This window comes from Geotrypetes seraphini, chromosome 11, assembly GCF_902459505.1.
Source record: "Geotrypetes seraphini chromosome 11, aGeoSer1.1, whole genome shotgun sequence".
Lineage (NCBI taxonomy): Eukaryota > Metazoa > Chordata > Amphibia > Gymnophiona > Dermophiidae > Geotrypetes > Geotrypetes seraphini.
The window spans coordinates 31,006,872-31,033,135 of record NC_047094.1 but is presented as its reverse complement, the minus strand read 5'-3'; the positions used below and the strand labels follow the sequence as shown (position 1 = coordinate 31,033,135).

Below are 26,264 nucleotides of genomic sequence, written 5' to 3'. Positions count from 1 at the left end.
TGATTTAGACCAACGTGATGTTGACCACTAAGAAATGTATAAAACCAGGCCTGTAAGCAGAAGTAAACAGAACAGACATCAGAGGATCCTCAGGCCTGAAGATCACATTCTGTTATTCTATATGCTGAATGATTTATTCTTGTAAGCTGTTACTGATTTGCTAATAAATATACTTATTGATTGATACCAGTATATAGAGTGTGAGGTCTCTATCTCGGTGTAGGCTCCTACAGCGGCCTACTTCAAAACACATACATGAGCCACCCTCCTAACCACACCCATTTTAACTATGCGCTTTGCACTAGGTGCCTAATTGTTGTAGAATCACGTCTGCCAAGTTAGGGACCTAAGTTAACGGAGAGATGTTGAGCGCCGATTATGGGGCGCCGACTGAACCTAATACTCAAATAAGTTAGACACCTACACTGTCTAAGTACATCCGATATAGGTACACCGACGAATGAGCGCAGGACAACTGCGCTCCGACAAATGCAGGCCGACAACTGCGCGCAGGGACAAGTACATGTAGGACAATTACGCGCAGGGACACGTGCGCGGTGGACAGTTGCGGACCGTGAATCTGGGATGCCCTGATTTGCTGAGACTCCTCATGCCCCGTCCCTTGGGAGGGGTCTGAGGAGTCTCAGCAAATCAGGGCCTTCGTGTTAGGGTTAGGTTTATATCGTGATTAGGCTTACCCTAACACTAGATAGCAAGTGAATATTTAAAGCAACCCTCAAAAAAACACAAAATTGTATCCACCACCACAATTGTCCACATGCGCACTGGTCCCTGTGCGCAATTGTCAGAGCGTATTTTTCAAAGCGCAATTGTCCTGCGCTCATTTGATGGGTCACCACTGATATAGGTGCCTAACTTTAGGCACACTTTATAGAACTGGGAGGGAGTAAGTGCTCCAGCGTTAATTCAGCCAGAGCCAGTTAGTGTGCATTAATCTAATATGCCAGCTGGTTAACATTTCCACGCCCATTCTCCACCCATGACACAACCCTTCCAAAACACACCTGACGTGAGTTTGTGCTAGCTGGCTAAATACTGCAAAAAATCTTTAACATGTTTTGCAGTTGTTTCTTTTTCTTGAGCTAAGCACGCATTAGGGCTTAATGCACTTTAGTAAGACAGCCTCTAACTTATGCTATTTTAACTCTGGCCCATGAGACTTAGGAACAGTGGCATAGTAAAGGGGGGGTGTTCCTCCTCTATGCCCCCCCCACTCCTTCCTCGTCCCCCCACTGCCGTGCTTCCCTTCCCTTGTACCTCTGTAATGTTCCTGGCACGAGCAGCAACCCCCAGCCTGCTATCACGCCAGTGTCGGCTCTTCCTCTGATGTCACTTCCTGGACCCGTGCCTAGGAAGTGGTGTCAGAGGAAGAGCTCATGCTGGCGTGATGGCAAGTTGGGGGTTGCTGCTCGTGTCAGGATCGTTAAAGAGGTACAGCGGAAGGGAAGTGGCGCGTGTGCGGCAGGAGGGGGTGGAACAGGAGCGTGTGGAAGTGGGAAGGGGCACCACCACCCCGAGCACCTCTCACCCTCATTATGCTACTGCTTCGGAACTCTTTTACTAAAGGGTGTTAAACCCTAATGCATGCTTAATGCATGAAAAACGGGCGACTGCAACATACCTTAAAGCATTTTGTCTGTTATTCTGTGCTAACTTGTGCATTACTAAAAAAACATTTTGGGGAGCGAGTGTGTCAAGAACCAGAGAATTGGCGTGGGAGTAAGTTTGCACTAGCATACACTAATTGGCTAACGCCGAGTTAACGCAGGAATGCTTCCAGCAAGTGACGCCAGAAAATGCGCCGAAGCCGACGCAGGCAGCAAGTTCGTCGCTATTCGCGCTGAAGTTGAAAAGGTACGGGGAAGGGGTGCGGGGCTGCGCAAGTAGCAGGGGGTGAAGTGGGAAGAGGGGGCAAAGGGGAAGACTGCGCCCAGGGCGGACCGCCCCCCTCGCACCCCCCTTACCACACCACTGACTAAAGGTGACATTTTCTGTTTCTTTTATAAGAACATTCTTCAGACTCCTGAGGCAAGCCATAGGGCTGAAACACGTAAGTGTCGAGTTTAATAGCTACAATAAAATAATTGAGCACCTAAGGTCACCTTCACTGTGTTCTTTGCATCCCCTGTTTACTTGTGTCTGGTCAGATGCACACACTACAGCGATACAACAAGGCAGGGCATCTGGTTCCCACTGCACTGAATCAATCAAGCTTTATAGGTACAAACATTTAGCCCAATAAATAATCCTGCTCACATATTATAGAGGTGGGAAAAAATTACCTTAACAAATACATGTCCTTCCAACTTCTCCAGCTCACCAATTAATGATGACAGCAAAGATGATTTCCCAGCTCCTACCTGGCCAACTACTGCGAGCAAACAGCCTTTAGGGACCGATAGATTGATGCTGCAACAACATGGCCTGTGGTTTAGTGTAAATCTGGTAAGGTGAATCTGTCAGCATTCAAAGTTAAGTCCATATTTCCAACAACGTCTTGTGAAAATATCCATACTAGAGGTAATTCCAGAAGGAAGCACCTAGTTAAAGTGCCTTTTAAAGCACCTACTGTATGTTGAGGCTATTTTATAAATAAAAATAGGTACCCACTTACTTTATGGGATACTAGCAAAAGTCAATCGCAATTACCAGGGCTGAGTAGAAATCAACTCAATCATTCACCCAAAATTCACTCATTCAATAAATCTTATTCTTAAAAAGAAAAGAAAAACAGAAACTACTCTCACCAAAAGTGGAGAAAAGTCTTCAGTGTTGCTACTAGATAACGGAGATAACAGAAGTCTCTGTCCTTACTCGAGGGATCACATTTCTGAAAATCCACATTGAAAAGTAGAACACATCACAGTACTAAAAAAACCTCCACTTTTAATGTCCAGGGCCCTCAAATATTCTTTCAGTGTACTTCTTATACATCAATACAGTTCATATATATTGTAAAACACCTACAGATAATTTCATAACTAGAAAAATGCAAAAGAAATCACTTATCTTAGACCCAGTCCAGAAAGACCCACTGCTTCTCCTTTTACATATAAATATGCTGGCAGAGAAACAAATCTTCACAGCTACAATAGCTGCTAATCCATCAGGGTTATTAATAAAATAGGATTCCCAACAAAATAGGATTCCCTGTTGCTAGCGCTGCTTCAGAGGAACCACTACTTGCAGAAACCTTTTGAATACAGCCACATTGCCTATAAAGGCCACCGCTTACTCACCGAATTACTTACAAAATTATACTACTAACATTTAAGACAAAATTATTCCATTCTTCAGGGTTTCTAGACAGACTGATTATGCCCTATAGCACAGCAAGAGTATTAAGACCAAACTCTCAAAATCTCTTAGCCATCCCTTCCCTACGTCATCTTTTCTATACTATTTGAAAAACAATTTTTTTTTTTTCAGTCACGGCGCCCAATTTATGGAAATTTAAATCCAACCTGAAAAGTTTCCTATTCACAGACCGCCTTCAATCTATGAACATTTCAGACACTTTCCCATGCAGAATGTAAATTACGTCCCCTCCCTATTGCATTTTTTCCTTTGTTTATCCTTTCTATCAAACATTGTATTTCTCCCCTATACACCTTATGTCTAACCTTGTTTCATTTTATCTGTCGATCAGTCTGCAATTCCCCCACAGAATTTTATAATATTTTATATTTTTATGAAAGCTGCTTTAACTTTGATAAAGCGGGATATCAAACTTTCAATAAACTCGGGGACTTGGAAAAGTGGAGTAATGTGTTCCACTTCTGTATGTGGATTTTCAGAAGTACGATTGCTTAAGTAAGGACAGAGACTTCTAATATTTCCGTTATCTACCAAGGTCTTTTCTCCACTCTTGGTGAAAGTAGTTTCTGCATTTCTTCTTTTTTTTTTAGAATACTAAGGGCTCCTTTTACTAAGGTGCGCTAGCGTTTTTAGCGGGCGTTATATTGCCGCGTGCCTTAACCCCACGCTACAAACTAACACCAGCTCAGTGGAGGCGTTAGCATCTAGCACGTGCTAAAACCACTAGCGCAGCTTAGTAAAAGGAGAACTAAGATTTATTGACTGTGAGTAGATTTGGGGGTGAATGATTGATATTAGCAAAAGTGACAGGTGTGAACATTTATTGGTGGAAATGTCTATGCAATATTTTTCAAACACATGTCTAAATTATAATATTTTATCATCTATGTACGTGGTCTTCATTAATTTTGAAGTTGGGGCCACTTTGGATTCTAATGAGCTGAAGGAGAGCCGACAAACATCTTTCCATGCAGGGCCACAACACTGCTGACAAGTGTGTGTCAGTGATATCCATCCCAGCCAGTCCATTTTCAAACTTTATTGGAGGGAAAGTATCCTCAAGGTTGGGGGCATTTTCAAAAATGCATTCTCTTTTGTCTATTGTCCTTCAAGCATGCGATTCTTACCCAATCCACTTTCTCCTTTATGTTCCGAGCCTGGTTAGAGAGGCAGAGTAGCAGACCCCCCACCCCCACCCAGAAAGACAATGGAGGCCACCTTTCTGGCCTTGCATTGAAGAACGCTAACCTATGTGCACACTTGCAGACTCTGCCCGAGCTCCACCCCTGTGCACAGCCACCAGCAAACTAGGCACCATCATTCTGCATTAATTAGTAATTTATAAGAGGTCACTTGTGCATATGCGAGGGTTCTTCAGAAAGTTTCTGCACTTTCATATTGTCACGGGAAATTGTTGGGTCGGGAAAAGTGGCAAGAGGGCGTGTCAAAGAATGTCATGTGATCAGTCTGGCAAGCCGTCTCACTTTGCAGGTAGGATGTAATTTGCTTTTGAGATATTTAATAAATAGTGGTTTAAAAAAACAAAAGTGCGGAAACGTTTTGAAGATCCCTCGCATGTAGCCACATCCTTATCTAAATGACTAAAGTACCACCAAAGCAGGAGTGTACTTTACCATTTAAAATATTCACCTTGAATGAACACCGTCATTATGCTATCTTCAGAAAAGAATGTTACAATTCTTTAAAACCATTCGGCACACCTAAAGTTAATTTATTCTTTGAAAACTATTTTCTCTGGATCCTGCAATTGGGCATTTGCCTGGAGAGAGAGAATGCATTTCTACTGAAAAAGGCATCAATATGTAAAAAATAGTTCTAATATAAACAATTGCAGGGTCATAGACCTGTTTGTGATAGCTATTGTGGTCTTATAACCTCAATTGTGTAGTGTTTATATTGCATAAGGTAGCCAAACGGCTCCAAGTTTTCAAGACAAGTCAATCTGCTTCTGGTTTTACCCTACTGCAAGCAGGGACTTGTAGTTCTGATGAGCCCTAATGATTCACCCATGAAAAGCAGAACTACAAATTTAAGTGTTCAGTGGAGGTGACGGAAAACAGGCCTGAATCAACCTGCCCAGGAAAAATGGAGTCAATACTGTATCGTCTAGAAAGAGTAAAAGCAATGTCAGTCTATGAAAAAGATATTCATTTAAAATCAGCAAATCGGACACATTTGACATTGGTAATAAACCTTTACAGATTCAAGTCATCAAGAAAGCACTTCACAGATTTTCCAGCTACAAACACTTGTTAGTCTTATGACTTTTACCCATTCCGTTTGCTGGATTTCTTTTAAAAACAATGGGAAAATGCGTGATGCACCTTTTAAGGCACGGAGAACTGTCTTTGGACCAGGTAAATGTTCCATTCTTGACATGGATGCAATCTTGGTCTAAGAAGATAATATGCATTTAAAAGTCTATCAATATATACTTTCATAGAGATGTTACACATTCATTCAGTATTATCCATGGCACTGTATATGCGAATAAGCTTGGTATATCACAGTCCTACCTGGCACTGAGAAATCAGGAGCAATATCTACACTGGTACTCTAGAAAGGAAAGGGGATTGGGATTTGTACACTGCCTTTTTCTAGTTTTACAACCATACTCAAAGCATTTTCCCTATCTGTCCTGGTGGGCTCATGATCTGTCTAATGTACCTGGGACAGTGGAGGACTGAATGACTTGACCAGGGTCACAGGGAGCAGCACAGGGTTTGAACTCACAGCCTCAGGGTACTGAAGCTGTAGCTCTAACCACTACGCCACACTTCCTCCTCTAGAGCAAATTTTATGTAATCCCCTCAAAGATGATCATTTTAAAAGCCATTTACTCAGGTAAAGGGTCATTTATTTGGGTAAGGCGGCCTGTTGGAAATCTCCTTTGCCAAATTAATAGTGCACATTACGGTTGTGCTTTTATGAAGGCGCATTGTTCATTAGTGAACCTTAACAATTTTGTGCATGCAAAACTGAGTCAATGCACCTTGACCGACAAATTAATGCGGGTTGATTAGTGCATGTTAGAAAGTTCTAACACATAGTAAAAACTGTTTATTAAAACAAATAGGTAAAATGAAGCCCCCCCCTCAAAAAAAAAAAATCTGAAAATTGTTAAAAGCTCTGAATGAACTGAAAATTTTTTGCCCTGATCACGTGGACTTCCATAGCATCGACTTCCAGCAGGGTAAAAGAGAAGTGTTTCTAGTGAGAAGTAACAGCAGACAAAATGAAAAAAAAAAACCCCCAAAACTCCACAAAGCAGAGGTGGCCATACAAATGGTGGCAAGAACTATAGGTGCAGATATGAAGACTTTTATTTAATGGCTGACCCAACGTGACCATGTTTTAGGCATAATACCTGCCTCAGGGGTCATTGTCTGAATCAAAAGCAGATATATGCTGTATTCACAGTGGCCATTGTGACTCAAAAGCAACGCTCTTTGAAGTGTTGCACTACTCCCAGTTTCTAGATATTTTTCAGGCATTACCAACCACCTGGCCAGCTCACGTGCATTTGATTTTCACACATATGCATGCTTGACTGCACGCACAAAGAGGTATCCGGATGCTTTTACAATACATAGGGTTACCAGATTTTACTATTGTAAAATCCGGAGCCATGGCCCCGCCCCTAGCTTCACCCAGTTCTACCCAGCCCTGCCCTGTTCCATCCAAGTCATGCCTCAACCTCGCCCCCCCAGCCCCGCCCCCTCCACAAGTTCTCATGCTCGTAGCAACGTCGGGAGGGCATCTGTGCAGGCGCGTGACATCCCTACATTGCATCTGTACATGCGTAGATGCCCTCCAGATGTGGTCTGGTGCTGGAAGCTTTTCAAACCCTGGACAAAAGTACAGAGTTTGAAAAGCCCTCCGGATTTGTCCTCTAATAAGAGGACACGTCCGGGTATATCCGGACATCTAGAAACCCTAACATTACATATTACAACCCCTTTATTGAACTGCAGTAAGCACAACATGTGCTCATTGCAGCTTAGTCAGGGTTAACATGGGATGCGCCGAGACTTCCTGTGGAAAATTTTCCACTTTGCGTATGCACACTGTGCACTAAAGAAATAATTTTTTATTTTCTGTTAAGGGAGCGTGTTTGGGGGATGTGCTAAAAGGGGATAGATTCCATACAAACGTAAGGAAGTTCTTCTTCACCCAGAGAGTGGCGGAACACTGGAACGCTCTTCCGGAGGCTGTTATAGGGGAAAACACCCTCCAGGGATTCAAGACAAAGTTAGACAAGTTCCTGCTGAACCAGAACGTACGCAGGTAAGGCTAGACTCAGTTAGGGCACTGGTCTTTGACCTGAGGGCCGCCGCGTGAGCGGACTGCTGGGCACGATGGACCACTAGTCTGACCCAGCAGCGGCAATTCTTTTGTTCTTAAATGATTAGCTTGTGACCCCTAACCGCCTATAAAAGGAGAGTGTGGCATAGTGGTTAGAGCTAAAGCCTCAGCATCCTGAGGTTGTGGGTTTAAATCCTGTGCTACTCCTTGTGACCCTGGGCAAGTCACTTAATCCTCCACTGCCCCAGGTCCATTAGATAGACTGTTACCCACTGGGACAGATAATAAGAATGCTGATTTGTAACCCATTTTGAGCTCCTTTGGGAGGCCAGGCTAAAAAATATGTGTGGCATGGCAGTGAGAGCTCACGCAGTAATATTTTTATGGTCATGCATTAATTGCGCAATTATCACATAACCATTAAGAATAAGAAAACCAGTCTATTTCCAGCTGCAGCAAATGTGGCCTTGGTGCAAACAAAAAACCAGCAGTAAGGGCGCCCTAAGACCACTTTTGCCACGGCTTTCTCCGGGATGAAATTCACTTACCAAAATTTAAGACTAATCTTAAAACTTTCCTATTTCAAGATGCCTTTGACAAATCTTAATCTTTACTTTATTTATTTATTTATCTTTTTCCCAAAACTAACCTTTACTTCAGCGCATATCTTTTATACCATGCACCCTTATCCCTCATGTCCTATCCCTTCCCTCTATCTCATTTCTTCTAATATTATGTAACTTTTCCCTTCCTCCCCACTCATCCTCACGGTCAGGTTTGTCAGTACATGTTTAATATGTTTTCTCTAATTTTTCTAATACACCAATAACTACCGTATTTGCCGGCGTATAAGACGACTTTTTAGTACCTTAAAATCCTCCCCAAAGTCGGGGGTCGTCTTATACGCCGGGTACAGTTTACATGCCCTTACTTGCGGGGCTGGATGTACTCAGTCGCGCGGCTCTTCTTCTCCCTACCTTCTCTGCTTGCAGCACAGAGCCAAACGGAAGTCTTCCCGACATCAGCGCTGACGTCGGAGGGGAGGGAGGGCTTAAACAAAGCTTAAACAAAGCCCTCCCTCCCTCCGACGTCAGCACTGACGTCGGGAAGACTTCCGTTCGGCTCTGTACTGCAGGCATGGCAGGTAAGGAGGAGAGTAGCCTCGCGGTACCAAGAGAGAGGGGCGGCCGCCCCGCCCCGGTTGCAGCACAGCCGGCCAGGTCCCCTTAATTTTGTGGCACTTCCCCGACCGACCGATAACAGCCCGGGTCCGACAAGCCTCCCTGCCCTGTAGCCGCGAATCTAAATTACCTTCTTACAGCAGCTGTAAGAAGGTAATTTAGATTCGCGGTTAAGGGCAGGGAAGTTTGTCGGACCCGGGCTGTTGTCGGTCGGTCGGGGAAGTGCCACAAAAGTAAGGGGACCTGGCTGGCTGTGCTGCACCCGGGGCGGTAGAGAAGGAGGGGGGGGAGAAGAACGCTGAAATACCATGGTGAAGACAGGAGGGGGGGGGAAGGACTCTGAAAGCACTTGAAGACAGAGGAGGGAGAAGAACGCTGAAAGCACATGGGGGAATACAAAGGGGTGGAGAAGGAAGAAGGGGTCGTCTTATACGGCGAGTATAACACAAAACTCTATTTTTTAACTAAAAGTTGGGGGGTCGTCTTATACGCCCAGTCGTCCTATACGCCGGCAAATACGGTAGTTCTTTCTTTCCTATTTTAAATTTTATTGTTAACCGGTCAGATATTTGTTTTATGATCGGGATATTAAAAACTAATAAACTTGAAACTTGAAACTTTAGCAAAAGGGCCTCATAGTGAGCTGATTAATTTTCAAAGAGAACGTTCCCGGAAAATCAACTGTACGCGTGCATGGTAAAAGTATGAGTGTATTTTGGAACCAGGCAGATTAATTTGAAAAAGGGGGTCCCCTCAATGATTTTCCCTGTGCTTTAGCTAAGACTAAACTCTCTAGAGAAGAAAGCCCTCAGGGTCTAAATACTTACAGCTGGTTAGGGTACATTTGTCTATGTACTCAGGGTCCATTTCTTCGAGGCCAAAAAATGTTGCTAAGCGATTTAAGGACACTTTTGCCTGCAATACCAAGAAAATGTAGAACAATAGCATTAGGTTAGAGTTGTTAGTTGCAGTTCAAGTTCTTCGTGAGACCTTTAAGCAGAAACTCATACTTAAACATAGAAACATGATGGCAGATAAAAGCCAAGTGGCTCATCCAGTCTGCCCATCCGCGGTACCATTATCTCTTCTTCTCTCTAAGAGATCCCATGTGCTTAGGGTTACCAGATTTTAATCCCAAATCAGTTTACAAAAATTTATACAGACACTCGAGCATTTTTTCCTGTCTGTTCTGGTGGGCTCACAATCTATCAAATGTACCTAGGGCAATGGAGGGATTAAGTGACTTGCCCAGGGTCACAAGGAGCAGTGTGGATTGGAGCCCACAACCACAGGGTGCTGAGGCTGTAGCTTTAACCACTGCGCCACACTTTAATTATTGCATATAGACATTGTTGTATAGTAACTAAGGGCCTATTTTATTAAACCCCATAGCACAGGCTGTCGTGGTAAATGCTCCAATGCATATACGGATTGAATAGATGTCAAAGCATTTGCTACACGGTACTTGCTAGCGCCTTTTTGTAAATGGGGGGGCCTATGTAAATATAACTACACTCCTCCCTCCATATTCGCGGGGTTAGGGGCAGAGCTGGCCCGCGAATATGGAAAATTTGTGAATAACTTTTGGGCCGACTCTGACCCACCCTGCCTCCCAGACCTTACCTGGTGGTCCAGCAGTGACACGGGGCAGGAGTGATCTTCCTACACTCATGCCCCGTGCAAAGCCGTCTTCAAAATGGCTGCCGTGAGTTCCCGTTCCTCGAGACTACAAAGGGAACTCACAGCAGCCATTTTGATGACGGTTTTGCACGGGGCAGGAGCATAGAAGATCGCTCCTGCCCCGCGTCACCGCTAGACCACCAGGTAAGGTCCGTGCACGGCCAGGCGGTCAGCGTGCAGCACGATGTGGCGAGTGGTGTTGCGGACCTCCACCTGCATGTTCAGGGGCTTGAGGTGCGGGGGCAACCGGAGCTGTGCCCACTGTCTGCAGGCTCTCCTCCACCATCATGGGCTGGCTTGCTTTCGGACATTACCTACTAAAATGTACATATTACATTTTCGCTCAGCAAATTGTATTTCTATACTATTGCCTCTGATCTCTGTATTTGTATCTCTCTATTGGTCTCTGATCTCTGTATTTCCTCTGAATATCTACTTATTATATTTCGCTGAATGTCCAGGACTCTTGATTGTAAACCGCCTAGAAGTCGCAAGATTATGGCGGTATAGAAGAATAAAGTTATTATTATTATTAAGGTGCAGAGCCATGGCAGAAGGGCACAGGGTTGGGATGAGGAACAGGACACCTTCTCCTTCGGATCCTCCTGTAACTTTGATCGCTGCCCGAGTTCTCAATATAGGAAGATTGCTCCCGGTAAGGTCTGGGGAGGTCGGGGACGGAGCGATTCACTAGGGGGCGAGGGGGTCCTAGGCCAAAAAATGCAAATAACCAAATTTGCAGATACCGAAACCGCAAATACAGAGGGAGGAGTGTAATTACTGTGCTTAAGTAAAAGTTTTGATATTTTTACTTGTAAAAAAGTACAGGATAACATTTGTTACTTTTACTGAAGTAATAATTTTACCAATTTTTACTACTTTTATCAAGTTGTGGTAAAGTGTTTTAGCCTGGGCTGGCAAAGTGAATGCTCCAATGGTCATAGGAATTGAATGAGTGTCGGAGCATTTACCTCGCCGGCCCATGCAAAAACGCTCCACCACAGCCTGATAAAAGGGGGGGGGGGGGAGGAGGGCTTACATTTGACGCTTGCAGTTAAAAGTAAAAGTGGTAGGGAGATGCAAGTCACTAAAACCAAATGAAAGCTCACTGCGGCAATTTCATTGAAGCCCACTGGGACTTCACGGGCTTTGATGCCGTCGCTGCACTGCAGCCGTCAGCACAACTTTATAAAAGCTGCAGGCTTATGTACCATGTCAGCCTTTAAAATCACAATTTAGGGACCTATTGGTTGCCCCTCACCTACGCTTGGTTACTAAAGTTGTTAATCGATCTAGAATGTTCCAAGTGGCCGGACAGACATTATGGAATTCAATCCCAGATTCCATTCGTCTAATTTCCGACTTCCTCTGCTTACACTGATGTACAGTAGGCAAGGATATCTCCTAAATGTTGGCTTTGCGAGCTTAACCATTTACAATTTTCTAGCTATGGTCATCATCCTTCCTTACTATTATCTCCACTCGCTGTACTAGAATTATCTTCCAATAAGTGGAACACAAAGACGCAGGAGGTCAGGGGAAACGATCACCAAGGATAACTCCTCACGACTGAGTTTTGGCAAGAACACCTGCAATCAGGGGTCTAAAAACATTATATGACCATCTGTGCCTTTGTGTTCCACTTTTTTGTCTTCCTACTAGAGAGCTTCCTTCCTGTTCTCGTCTTTTTTTAACCTTGGAATCCTGCTCACCTGCAGGGTATACATCTCCTTTTCTCCTCCATTTGTTTAAAAGATTTTTCTGTCACCTCTCTAAACAACAGAGGCAGTTTATAAGCTACGAGTGGCGGCTGGAAAGTTCTCAGCCCACCCAACAAAGTTGGGGCAATCTCCATCAAGAGCTATACACTTAGTCCAGCGATTTTCCACTTTTTTCATTCCATATTTTTCCCCGACGGAACAAAAAAAGTGGAAAAATCACTGGACTAAGTGTATAGCCCTCGATGGAGACTTGTTGGTTGGGCTGAAAACTTTTCAGCAGCCCCTCGTACACAGCACAATAGAAATTATAATATATTTCAACAGCGTAAATTGCAGCCCCCATCCTTAGAAGAGCTCAACACAATCTTCTACACATATATGTTCGGGGAAAAGTCTTTATAAGATGTTTAGAAACATAGAATTAAAAAAACATAGAAAAAAGAAAGCAGATAAAGACCATTTGGCCTATCTAGTGCACCCAACCATGCCTTCCACTATCCCCTCATTTCCCTTGCCTTCACCTGAACCCAGAGGCATAGTAAGAGTAGGAGGCACCCTGGGTGGTGGAATGCCCCCCCCCAGCAACCTTTTCTCTGCGCTCCCCACTCTGCACTCGTGCTCTCCCTTCCCCCTCCCCCGTACCTCTAAATTTTCACCAGCGCAAGTAGCTTTTCTCCAGCATGCTCCTCGAGACAGTGTTTGGATTTCCTTCTGATGTCACTTCCTGTCCCCATGAATCCGGAAGTGATTCAAAGGGGAACCAGGTTGGTGCGAACAATAGGCAGGAGAAGTTGCTCGCGCTAGCGAAGATCTCCAGAGGTACCAGGAAGGGGGGGGGGGGGTAGGGATGGCATGAGCGTGGTGTGGTGTGGCAGGATGGAGAGATGCCGGTGCCCCCACCAACAAGGTGCCCGGGGCGGTCCGCCTCCTCCCTCGCTACGCCACTGCCTCAACCTTAACTTCTAATAACATCACAATCTGGAAACAACATGTTCTTCCTACATACCCAAAACATCTTTGTTTTTGAAGGATTTGAAGGGAAAGTGTATCCAAGTTAACCCGAGACCCATGATAAAGAACGTAGATCACATTACAGTGGTACCTCGGATTACGAGCATAATCAATTCCAGGAGCATGCTCGTAATCCAAAATGCTCGTTTATCAAAGTGAGTTTCCCCATAGGAAGTAATGGAAACTCGCTTTGATGCGTTCTCCCCCCCCCCCCGAGAACCGGCATTGCTCCCCTCGAAGGCCCCCCTGCGATCCGGCACCCTCCCTGCGATCCGGAACCTCCCCAACACGATTGGGCACCCCCCCGCCACGATCCAGCACCCCCCCCCGACACGATTGGGCACCCCCCCCCCCCGCCGCTTCTTACCCTCATCTGGGCACCCCGAAGATCGGCCTCCTCGTCTGCTGGGCCTTGAACATCTGCGCATGCTCAAGACCTGCAAGTTCACGTTCAGAACGTGAACTCGCAGGCCTTGAGCATGTGCAGATGCTCAAGGCCCAGCAGATGAGGAGGCCGATCTTCGGGGTGCCCATTCGTGACGGGGGGGGGGTGCTGGATCGTGGCGAGGGGGTGCCCAATCACGTCAGGGGTGCTGGATCGCGGGGGAAGGGTGCCAGATCGCAGGGGGGAGGGGGCGCTCGTAAATCGAGCCATGCACAGTTTCCGAGGCACCGATTTTGCAAATGTTTTGCTCGTCTTGCAAAACACTCGCAAACCGGTGCACTCGTAAACCGAGGTACCACTGTATATCGCTATAAACTATTTTTTTGTGAGATGGAAGAAGCTATTTCGGCAAAGCCTTTTGTCTGTATGGCCAGTCCATGAAAAGGGGAGCACCTAAGACCAGTTAGAGCTCTTTAAGGATGGTCTATACATCAGAACAAGTGAAGACAACAGGATACGCTGAAATAGCCCTTTGACATTAGACTTTCACTATATCACAGTATAAGTAGTTGAAATATTTATAGAGCTATCAAGAAAAGAAGAAAAACACATTTTTTTCTTGTTTAAACGCAGGTAAAATACAGGTTAAGTGATTAGGAGTACAACGATGTAGTAATTTATAACAGCAATTTGCCAGTAAGGTCATAAATGTCATTGAACAATAATGGAAGTAAGCAAGAAACCTGAATAGTGGCATTAATGCAAAATGGTAGGAAGGAGTGAGCTGTGTTCAAAATGTTGATTAATGTCAGAGAAACAAATGCTTTCTCTGCGTCCAGCACATTCTTCTTGTCTATCGAGGTATAAACGGCAAACACGATGAAGGCAATCTGAAAAAGAAGGAGCAGCAAAGCAAAGATGAGTTCGCAAGTGATTCACGAGCCAGGACACTGCATCAGCTGTAACCTAAGACAGTATCATAGTAAATGACGGCCGATAAAGACCTGCATGGCCCGTCCAGTCTGCCCAACTCATCATCAAGGCAATACTGAACCAACAATCTGGTAATTATCCATTTTAGTGGATAAGTTCCTGTATAAGATGTCCTGCCCTCCCCCCCGCGATAAGCAAGACCTGTACTCAGATGATATGAATGTGGTATAAAATACGCATACTTGCTCCTGATCACGGCAATATACAATCTACAGCAGGGGTGTCAAAGTCCCTCCTCGAGGGCCGCAATCCAGTCGGGTTTTCAGGATTTCCCCAATGAATGTGCATGAGATCTATTTGTATGCACTCCTTTCATTGTATGCTAATAGATCTCATGCATATTCATTGGGGAAATCCTGAAAACCTGACTGGAGGAGGGACTTTGACACCCCTGATCTACAGGTTTAATACAGGAAAGGACAGTATAGTATCATTCAAACCAGCTCAGCATACCAGCGTTTCTAAGTGGCAGTTTTAGAAGGAAAGGTATAGATATATTTCCCCTTTTTAAAACTGCTGGGGTTTTTTTTTAAATTTGAATGCACTTGTAAATCAATAGGGCAGGTCTCTCTTATCTCTACCTTTCTCCTCTACTGCCTGCTCCAGACTACATTTCTTCTCCCTTGCTGCACCATACGCCTGGAACAGATTGCCTGAGTCGGTATGTCAAGTTCTGTCCCTGGCAGCATTCAAATCCAGACTAAAAAGTCCACCTTTCCAAGGCTGCTTTTAACTCCTAACCTCCACTCACTTGTAAAGTAACCATTCCTGAGAAACTCCCTTACCCCCTACTTGTCCTGTTTGTTTGATTGGATTGTAAGCTCTACTGAGCAGGGACTATCTCTTGGATGTTCTTAATAAGTAACAGTGATTGTAGTAGTTCTAACATTGTAGCCTAAATGTTGTAGGGCAGAAGCAGTGCTCACCAGGAATGTGGATGCGTGGAAGGAAGACAAAGAGAGGGAGAAGAGGACCTGAGATCCTTTCAGAGCACCAAGCTCCTGCTCGCGGAGGCCCAGCACTTTCCCCGAGAAGGAGTCCTCCCAGGCGTGCAGCTTGACGGTTCTCATCTCGCTCAGCATTTCATTTGTCATTCTGGCTCGCCTGTCTTTGTGCCTCATCTGCTCTGCCTATAGGCAATTATTAATAAACTATGCGTTAGTGGGGATTCTGAAAAGCTGGCAACTCAGCTGAAAGCCAAACACAGTCGAGGGCTTATTCGAGCTGATAGACGAACATATGTCAGGGCTGCACTTACTTTGAAAAGCCATATTGGTTGGGATGTAGGAGAGGCCACGTAGACATCCCAGCAAAGCAAAGGGGCATCTTAGGGGCACACTGTAGTTAATTTCCACGTACAAAAGACCCAGGTACACATCTCACCATAACCCCCTTAGAGCGTATGTTGAGCCCTCCAAAACCACCCAAAACCTATATGTTGGTACAGGAGGTTTTAGGTGGGTTTTAGAGGGCAAACATGTTCCACCATAGGTGTAGTAGTTAGAGTGAGATATGGGCCTAAGTCCTATGGTTGACTACGCTGCCCACTAAGAAGTAATCTACTAGGACTATTATTACCTTTTTGATTTATTTTGTTTATTCCAATAATTTATTGGATGTATCAATATCGGAATATTTCCCGTTAAGCACAATTCTGTACTTAATTAAAAATTAAATAAAGAATTAAAAAAAAAATAAAAAGATTTATATTCCTGTGGGCAGAGACTAGAAAAATGTGTTTTGATTAAGACTCTCAATCTAAAAGATAATAGTGGTACGCCCATTTTACATAGACAGTTGAGATCAGAATTCAGATGTCCAGGTTGGGGAATTCAGATGTCCAGGTTGGGACGTGCTCAGTTCCAGAAGTATTTTACAAAGGTCTCTGCTGTAAAATATCTAAAAGGACATAAAGGAATGTCTGGGCATTTTCCAGCATAAGAAGCATAACATCTCACACAGGCAGGTGGGATTGCGTGGAGGTGGGGTGGGTGGGTGGAAGGGGATCAATGACCACTGGGGGAGTGTGGAGGGGTCATGCCTCCATCCCTTCAGTGGTCATCTTGGTCAATTAGGGTACCTTTTTGGCACTTATTCATTGTTAAAACAGGTCTCGCCCCAAAACGTCCAAACAGTGCCCTGGACATTTTCTTAACCTGTTTGATTATTGCAGAAAAGCACATAAGGGCTACCCTAGACGCGCCCAACCACACCTCTAACAAACCCCCTTGAGATTTAGATGCGCTGCAGACAAACACCATAGAAATCCATCTAGAATGTGGGTTTTGAAAAGTTAATTGGAAGAATTTGGTGAGAAAAACATCCATCTGCCCCTCTATACCACATAATGGATGTTTTCATTTTTTGAAAATGGGCTCCTTAATGACATTGAATATCCCCTCCCAACCCATTGGGTGTGATTTAACCAAGTAGATTAAATCCTGCTCGGTTATATCATTTTGAATACTAGTCTGCAGTTGCCTATTAGCCACATAAATATTTGGCATTAGTCCAGGGGTGTCGAAGTCCCTCCTTGAGGGCCGCAATCCAGTCGGGTTTTCAGGATTTCCCCAATGAATATGCATGAGATCTATTTGCGTGCACTGCTCTCATTGTAAGCTAATAGATCTCATGCATATTCATTGGGGAAATCCTGAAAACCTGACTGGATTGCGGCCCTCGAGGAAGGACTTTGACACCCATGCATTAGTCACTTACAAATTAGATGGAAAGCAGACAGTTATGTCAGTGGAACAGAGGAGTGGTCTTAATTGTAGGTGCAGTGGACTGAGATCCCAGGGAACTGGTTTCAATTCCCACTGCAGTTCTTTGTGACTGGGCAAGTCACTTAACCCTCCTTTGCCCCAGGTGCAAAAACTTAAGATTGTGAACCCACTAGGGCTAGAGAAGTCACTAGCACTACAGAAAGGAAGAGGACACATTCTTGTCACATTTAAGTTACCAAGAAGCTTCCAATAAGGGGAAATATTTAGTGGAGATGCCAAGATTTGTAAAATACATTAGCAGCAATTAGATCATTCGTTATCAAAAATGGTAGAAATACATAGTAATGGCCCTATTAAGATACACCAAATTTGCCTGCAAATAAAATGGCTCTCGCACGCATGACAGAGATGACAAGTTAAGTAGACCTTAATCTTCACTGCTGAGCCAACTCCTGGCTTTAAGGAGTACGGTGTTCCCCTGCAAATTGTGGTCTGCTCCAACCGCCTCTTCCTGTAGTAAAGTTGGGCTACACCAATCAGGAGCTGCGTGTCAAAGCCCGACTTTATTACAGGAAGAGGCACTGGGAGCAGACCGCGAGTGATTTTCTTCACCCACCGGTGCTCCAGCTGCCCTCTCCTGCCTCCCCTGCCTTTTGATAGGCAAAAAAGCGCATTTGTGGTTTTTCGAAACTCGCAGGGGTTCCTGGAATGGAACCCCTGTGAATTTCAGGGGAGTACTGTATAGCAATAGCCAGTGGCGTAATAAAGGAGGGCAGGGGGTGGTCCATGCTGGGCGCGGTCTTGGTAGGGGCACCAGCAGCCATCCTCTTCTCCGCCCCCCCTGCGCCTTCCGCCCCCCCCTGCCGCAAGCATGCGCCCCTTTCCTCATACCCTTTTCATTTTTCCTGCGCAAGCAGCATTACAAACTTGATGCCCGCATTGGCGTTGCCTCTCTGACGTCACTTCCGGGCCCCGCACCTACAAAGTGACATCAGAGGGGTAGGTGACAAGTTTGTGATGTTGTTCCTGCCTGCAAAATTAAAAAGGTATGGGGGAAGGGGATGTGCATGGGGCATGGGGTTGTGATGGAGCCGGGGGGGGCATAGATGAGGGCGGGGGAGGGGTGCCACCACCCCAGGCACCACTCACCCTCGCTACACCATTGGCAGTAGCAAGTTTTCAATTACTTCACTGGAAGGAATGCATCGGCCATTACCTGAAACTGACTTCTTTTTTTCGCAATAAGAATATTCAGAGGCAAAATGAGCGCAAACACTACAATTCCAGACAGAGCAGAAGGTCCCAAGAGCTGAAAGAAGAAACATAGACAGATCGAAACTCAGGTTGCATTCTTATACTTATGTTGTGGTAATTTAACTCGTTTATTAAAACCTGGGTCACACATCATACAGAAGAAAATGGGATGTCCCTCTGTTGGTCTTTATTCAATCAAGATTTATATTCCTAATGATTTTGAGATTGTACTATAGTTTGAAACAAGTTTCTTTTTTGGGAGAAAGGATATATATCTACCCGGATGTTTCAAAGTGGACTCAGTCAAGAAGGAAAGAATTTCTTACATATCGGGACAAAGTTGTTTCATTAGGTGCCTCTTTTCAGTTAAGATTTCCCTGTAAATGTTTCGTTGTATTTCAAAATAATACGTATATTTTTTATGATTCAGACCAATTACGTTTCTTTTTAGAAGGGAAAGGAGTTTCATTTGCACCATAGTGATTTCCGGAATAATTCAAGTCCATCGTTGAACCATCGGTTTCTCTTTAATTTCCTGTTATTAATGATAATATGTTTTCTTCCCTGGAAGAATTTCCTTCTTTGTTTTCCTCCTCCACTTTGCTTGAGGACTATGTTTAAGTTAAATAATATTTTTTGATTTATTCTGTTTAAACCAATAGAAAATTGGATTTATTAATTTGTAATATTACCTTTTTGATTTATTTTGTTTATTCCAATAATTTATTGGATGTATCAATATCGGAATATTTCCCGTTAAGCACAATTCTGTACTTAATTAAAAATTAAATAAAGAATTAAAAAAAAATAAAAAGATTTATATTCCTGTGGGCAGAGACTAGAAAAATGTGTTTTGATTAAGACTCTCAATCTAAAAGATAATAGTGGTAGGCCCATTTTACATAGACAGTTGAGATCAGAATTCAGATGTCCAGGTTGGGACGTGCTCAGTTCCAGAAGTATTTTACAAAGGTCTCTGCTGTAAAATATCTAAAAGGACATAAAGGAATGTCTGGGCATTTTCCAGCATAAGAAGCAGGAGCAGCCATTTTGAAAATATACACATGGAAAAAAAAGTGCCACAAACTCAGCAGCTTCCATCTGAGACTGCTGAGAATTCTTAGGAGTCAAGTTGCCATATAAGAAAAAAAAGTAAACAACTCTTATATGGCAGCTCTGTGCGCTCTTGTTAACTCTTAGCAGGTACACATGACCTGCGATAAAAATAGTGGAAATGTCTCTGCATTTTAATAATAAGAACATAAGAATTGCCGTACTGGGACAGACCGAAGGTCCATCCAGCCCAATCTCCTGTTTCCAACAGTAGCCAACCCAGGTCGAGGTACCTGGCAAAAACTCAGAGCAGCAACGTTCCATAGCTGAGATTGTGATGTCATAATGCCTCATACCACCAGTGCCTAAGAGCCAACCTCATCAGTGATCTCACAATGGCTTGACTGTGCTATACTTGGCTCACATAAAAACATAAGAGTGCCTATACTGAGACAGACCAAAGGTCCATCAAGCCCAGTATCCTGTTTCCAAAAGTGGCCAACTCAGGTCTCAAGTATCTAGCTAGAGCCCAAGCAATAAAACAGATTTTATGCTGCTTATCCTAGGAATAAGCAGTGGATTTCCCCAAGTCCATCTCAATAATGGCCTGTGAACTTCTCTTTTAGGCAATTATCCAAACCTTTTATAAACTCCGCTAAGCTAACGGATTTCATCACATTGTATATTGTAAACTGCCTAGGTTTTAACAAAGGTAAGGAGTATATAAAATTTTAAATAAACATAATAAGATATCAGACTTCAAGCTTCAGCAGCTTCAAGCTAACCATCCCACGTCGTGTTGGGTCACAGAAATAAATAACCTAGTCGCAACCTCGCACATGAGCTAGAGAAGAGACTTGTACCAGGTGAATCTATGGTAAAGCTCAAACCGATTGACACTGTTAGAGGTGTTAGTGGAGTTATATCCTTCACTAGGAAAATGAATACAAAGAAAGTGCCCAAGAGCTACGTTTTACCTGCCACAGGAAGATGAAACAGATGATAATTCTAATTGGGGCAAGCCAGATGCCATTAAAATAGATAATGAGATCCATCAACTTCTGCACATCAACAGATATTAGGGTCACTATCCCTCCAGCTGTGGTGGTTTGTTTTGTTGCATTCGTGAGGACTAAAATCTATAATACAGAATAAAGTGAAACACTGTAGTATATTTTCCTAGAAACTCATCTTTGATCATCCAACAGGTCCCAAGGATCCCTGCTTCTGATGTACCAAAAAAACTTGTTACTATGAGTTTTTTGCCTTTTTAGCAAGTTTGTCTTCATATTCTTTTTTAACTTTCTTTATCAATGATTTGTATCTAACTTGCCAGTGCTTATGTCTCTTATTTTCTTCATTTGGATTCTTTTTCCATTCTTTAAAGGTAGAGTTTTTTGGGGGCTCTAATAGCCTCTTTCACTTCACCTTTTAGCCATGTCAGCTCTTGTTTCCTTTTCTTTCCATCTTTGTTAATATGTGGAATACATTTGGTCTGGGTTTCCACAATGGCATTTTTGAATAACACTCATACTTGATTTACAGTCCTAGCCTTTACCACTGATCCTTATTGAACATTCAGGGGAGAGGGAAGGGGACAGCAACCACTGGGGGATTAAGGAGGTGTCAGACCTTAAACCCTCCGGTGAACAACTGCTCAATCAAAGCACCTTTCTACAACCTGGATGTTCCAAGTACAGAATGACACAGGGACAAATTTATCACTGTCCCTGCCGGATCTATCCCCATCCCTGTACCGTCCCTGCGAGTTCTGTCCTTGTCCCTGCCCCATCCTAGCAAGCTCTGTCCTCATCTGCACAAGCCTCGAACACTATAAGTATTAGGTCTAAATAACAGTGCCCAACATTTTAGACTAGGACGTACCTTCGTCTTCTGTGGTCGGAATTAGATGTCCATATTTTGGCCCCTCCCTAGTCCCGCCCACACATATCCAGATCACGCCCCCTTGCCATATGGATATACTGCTGTATTAGTCATCCATATTCTGCCTTTGTAAAATTGGGATTTGGACACCCACCTTCCTCATTCTCCAAAGAAAATAAATTTCACGCCTCTGAAATTGCTCTTGTATTTGTTTCAGTGTTTTCTATCTTTTGCCTGGGACTGCTATGTTTTCCTGAACTTGATCAGTCCATCTCACTTCGCTGATGTTCAACTGGAGAAAACCTAAAGCGATCTGTGGCCATAATTTAGGAAACCTGAAGATGTGTAAGGAATTTCTAAAGCCACAGGAATGAAAAGGATCTGATGGATTATGAAGCATGGTGGTTGAAGTCTATGATGCGTCTCATTCAGAATGAGCAGACTTCAAGCACTGTTGCTTAGAGAGCACATTGTTCCTAAATTTGGGGTAAGGGCCACAACCAAGTCAAATAAGAATATAAGAGTTGCCATGCTGGGACAGACAGAAGATCCATCAAGCCCAGCATCTTGTTTCCAACAGTGGCCAATCCAGGTCCCAAGTACCTGGCAAGATCCCAAAAGAGTAAAATAGATTTTATGCTGCTTATCCTACTAATAAGCAGATAATTCTCCCAAGTCCATCTTAATAATGCTTTATGGAGTTTTAGGAAATTATCCAAAAAATTTTTTTTTAAACCCTGCTAAGCTAATTGCTTTCACCACATATTTTGTCCAGTTTGTTCCCATCTTGTCCCTGTCTAATATCAGCACTTAGTTCCTCAGCTATAGGCTAAGCTATATTGTAGAAAAACATTAGCATTATATCTATGTCATTTGAATGTTCTGATTTGTGCTTCTTAATCGTTTCCTAAGTACAAGTATTATGCTGACATTGTATTTGAATTTCAGTGCTGTTAATAAGTTTATTTTTGAAACTGTTTCATGGAAGTCCTATTATCAAGTTTCAATTTGCTAATTTTGAGTTTATCTCGTCCACTGTATTTATGTTTATATTTGGTATTTTTTACCACTGTTATACTGTTAACAAAGCTCTAAGTTCTATGTTGAATTGTACCTCCTGTACACCACCTTGGGCGAATCTCTTCATAGAAGTGGTTAATAAATCCCAATAAATAAATCTACTACTTAGTAGCTTCATTGCATGCCCCCTAGACCTAGTATTTTGGGAAAAAATAAACACGTCATTCTCATCTGCCAGTTCCACTCCACTCAGTGTTCTATAGACCTCTATCAGATCTCCCCCAAGGCGTCTCTTCTCCAAGCTGACAAGCCCTAGACCAGGGGTAGGGAACTCCGGTCCTCGAGAACCGTATTCCAGTCGGGTTTTCAGGATTTCCCCAATGAATATGCATGAGATCTATTTACATGCACTGTTTTCAATGGATATCCATTGGGGAAATCCTGAAAACCCGACTGGAATACGGCTCTCGAGGACTGGAGTTCCCTACCCCTGCCCTAGACACTTTAGCCTTTAGTCAATCCCCCCGTTTTACTAACGCTTAGCGCAGGTTTTAGCGCCGGCAGCGGCGGTAACTGCTCCGACGCTCATAGGAATTCTATGAGCGTCGAAGCAGTTACCACCGCTCTGGCGTTAATACCCGCGTTATGCGTTAGTAAAAGAGGGGGAAGATTTTTACAAGGAATATATATGTGATATAACTTCCCCCTCCGTATTCGCGAATTCTGTATCTACGGATTCGCTTATTTGCAGTTTTAAATCACAAAATTCATTTTAATTTTTCAGGTTATTTTAAGCATTGCAAGCCCCCCCTTAAGCCTTACCTGATGGTTGAGCGGGTTTTCGGGGCAGGAGCAATCTTCCCATGCTCCTGCCCCGTGCAGATCTCTCACAGGAAATAGCTCGAGAGACTACGGGAGTTCAAGGCAGCCATTGCCTGTGGGCGATCTGCACGGGGCAGGAGCGTGGGAAGATCGCTCCTGCCTGAAAACCTGCTAGAACACCAGGTAAGGCTTAAGGGGGAGCTTTCAGGGCTTAAAATAGCTGGGGGAAGTGGGGGTTAGGGGCAGACCCGGCCCGAATATTATTTGTGGGTTTTTTAATATTCACGGGCCGGCTCTGCCCCCAACCCCCGCGAATACGAAGGGGGAAGTGTACCTGCATACAAAGGAAATAATGCATACTAACATAGCTCAAGCAAATGCATTGGAGAAATCCTAAGATCTGGACTGAGTTCAACAAAAATTCTACTTCAACAGTTTTTTTGGGTCATTTTCAGATGGTAAATGTTACAAAGCAACATAACAGGTATCACTGATTTCTTCATGAACAGCACTTCCCTGTCCTCAGCAGGTGCGTGCCTCTTAAATTCTCAAAATATCCCATAGTTCTGCTACAAAAACTTGATATGGTTTTGTTGAAAATTGGACCTAGAAGTTTACCTTTCTATAAACCAAACCAAGAACGGCAGTCTTCAGCCTCATTCCTAACACAGAACACATATACATGTATCTTTGCTCAAAGAGAGTTTGCATGCAGGCTAACAGGAACAGCAGAGCAGCGTAGAAATAGCCCTTCCAGAGCTGGGCTTTGGTGTCTTTCATAAACTCCAGGAAAAGGCTGCATTAAAAATAAAAACAACAATATATTGAAAACAGATTTAGATAAGGATGAGGATTGTGAGGAGTGTGTGGCGCAGTGGTTGGATCTACAGCCTCAGCACCCTGGGATTGTGGGTTCAAACCCCGCGCTGCTCCCTGTGACCCTGGGCAAGTCACTCAGTCCTCCACAGCCCCAGGTACGTTAGATAGATTGTGAGCCCACCGGGACAGAGAGGGAAAATGCTTGAGTACCTGATTGTAAAAAACCGCTTAGATAACCTTGATAGGCGGTATATAAAATCCTAATAAACTTGAAACTTGATAAGATGTAGTACCCCTAACTAGAGAATGACACGGTGACAAAATTCATCACCGTTCCCGTCCCCGCGGATAACCGTGAGAAATAATCCCATGTCATTCTATAGTGTCTGTTTCAACCTCAGTCCTTCTACACCGGCATTCTTCAAAGCAAAGCTTACGTGTCAGTGGTTGTGGCCATTCATACTCTGATTCTTATGGGAGCCAAGGATAATGAAGCCATTGTGACATCACTGATGTGATTGGCTCTTAGGCACTGGTGGAATGAGGCATTACGACATCACAATATCTGCTCTGGATACCAGAGACTGTCATTCTATAGTGTCTGTTTCAACCTCAGTCCTTCTACACCGGCATTCTTCAAAGCAAAGCTTGAGGGTCAGTGGTTGTGGCCATTCATACTCTGATTCTTCCCTCTCTCCTTAAAGAATGACATGAAGATGGTTTCCCGCGGTTATCCGCGGGGACGGGAATGGTGATGAATTTTGTCACCGTGTCATTCTCTATCCCTAACTCTTCAGGTGAATTATTATACTCAAATAAAAAAAAATTAAAAAAAATACAAATGTTGATATTTAAGGAGAAAGGCCTAATCTGTTAGGAAATGTTTTTACTTTCCCCCACGAGCACAAATTCACGTACCCGTCTGGGCCCCCCAGAGAGAAAACTTTGATTCTGTAAAGCATCGCTAAAGTAAGGGTAAGGGATTGAGATGGCCCGACCAGGAGAAGAGATGCCCAGTACCATGCGGGGCCCAGGGCAGCTGTCCTGCCTGCACCCAACTTTAGATGTGAGGACTTCGGTCTTCTGAAACCTGGCGTAAATCCTTGCAGCTAACTGTTGGCAGTTAAACGTACCAACCCAAGTATTCTAGAACACTGCACCCGATTTCTAAGAATTTCCCTCCCATGGCCACACCCCCTTTTGATTTACGCTCTATGCTGTTGGGTGCCACTGGGTACGGTTGCTAATCAAACAGCCTGCACCGTTTATAAAATCATGCCTAGTGGCACCAAAGTGGGCGGTGCTCCATTAGGCCAAGACTAAAGAGGTTAGGGCTCTTCGGCTTGAAAAAGAGAAGGCTGAGGGGAGATATGATTGAGGTCTACAAAATCCTGAGTGGGTACAAGCGGATCGATTTTTCACTCCGTCAAAAATGACACAGACTAGGGGGACACTCGATGAGATTGCAAGGAAATATTTTTGAAACCAATAGGAGGAAATATTTTTTTTCACAGAGAATAGTTAAGCTCTAGAACGCGTTGCCAGAGGTTATGTTAAAAGCGGATAGCGCAGCTGGTTTTAAGGTGCAGGCAGCTGGTTGGAGATGCTGATCCTGCCAGCAAAGAGTTAAATAGGTACGAGAGGGAGGGAAGGCACATGCAAAAGGGGGGGGCAGAGAAGAAACAGGGGATGCCACAGCCCTGGGCTCCTCCTACTCTTTGGTCACTGATCACGCCTGACTGCTTTCCAACCTATCCATGTCAAGTCTAGCCCCTGCCTGCCCCCAGATTAGACAGCTAAAATGAGGCGGGGTTTTTTTGTTGTTTTTTTTTTTTTTTTACTGCACTGGGTCTACGCCAATGTCCACCATGAGAAAACAAATGTCTACCACATGGTGAAATCCAAGTTAATAGCTTAACAGAGCTTAGTAAGAGGGCCCTTTGTCTTTACATTAGTTCTGTACACAGCAGCCATAAAATGAGAAAAAAACCCAAAATGAAATTATGGAAATGCACAAGACATGGGAAAAATGGCCATAAAAAATATACAA

At 43.9% G+C, this 26,264-nt stretch overlaps 1 protein-coding gene across 6 annotated transcripts in view; it reads right to left on the bottom strand.

Moving 5' to 3' along the window:
* LOC117369262 (multidrug resistance-associated protein 1-like) overlaps nt 1–26,264 on the bottom strand; it is a 92,142-nt gene that overhangs the window by 45,147 nt on the left and 20,731 nt on the right. For 5 of the 6 annotated variants that reach the window (XM_033963560.1, XM_033963562.1, XM_033963563.1 and 2 more), the window contains 8 exons: nt 24,014–24,191; nt 20,647–20,808; nt 18,579–18,671; nt 15,563–15,766; nt 14,387–14,533; nt 9,674–9,761; nt 5,685–5,754; nt 2,304–2,430 (listed from right to left, as the gene is read on the bottom strand). In XM_033963560.1, the coding sequence (XP_033819451.1) occupies nt 2,304–2,430; nt 5,685–5,754; nt 9,674–9,761; nt 14,387–14,533; nt 15,563–15,766; nt 18,579–18,671; nt 20,647–20,808; nt 24,014–24,191 (1,069 nt within the window). The remainder of the gene's footprint in view (nt 1–2,303; nt 2,431–5,684; nt 5,755–9,673; nt 9,762–14,386; nt 14,534–15,562; nt 15,767–18,578; nt 18,672–20,646; nt 20,809–24,013; nt 24,192–26,264) is intronic. The other variant, XM_033963561.1, reaches the window with a different exon arrangement.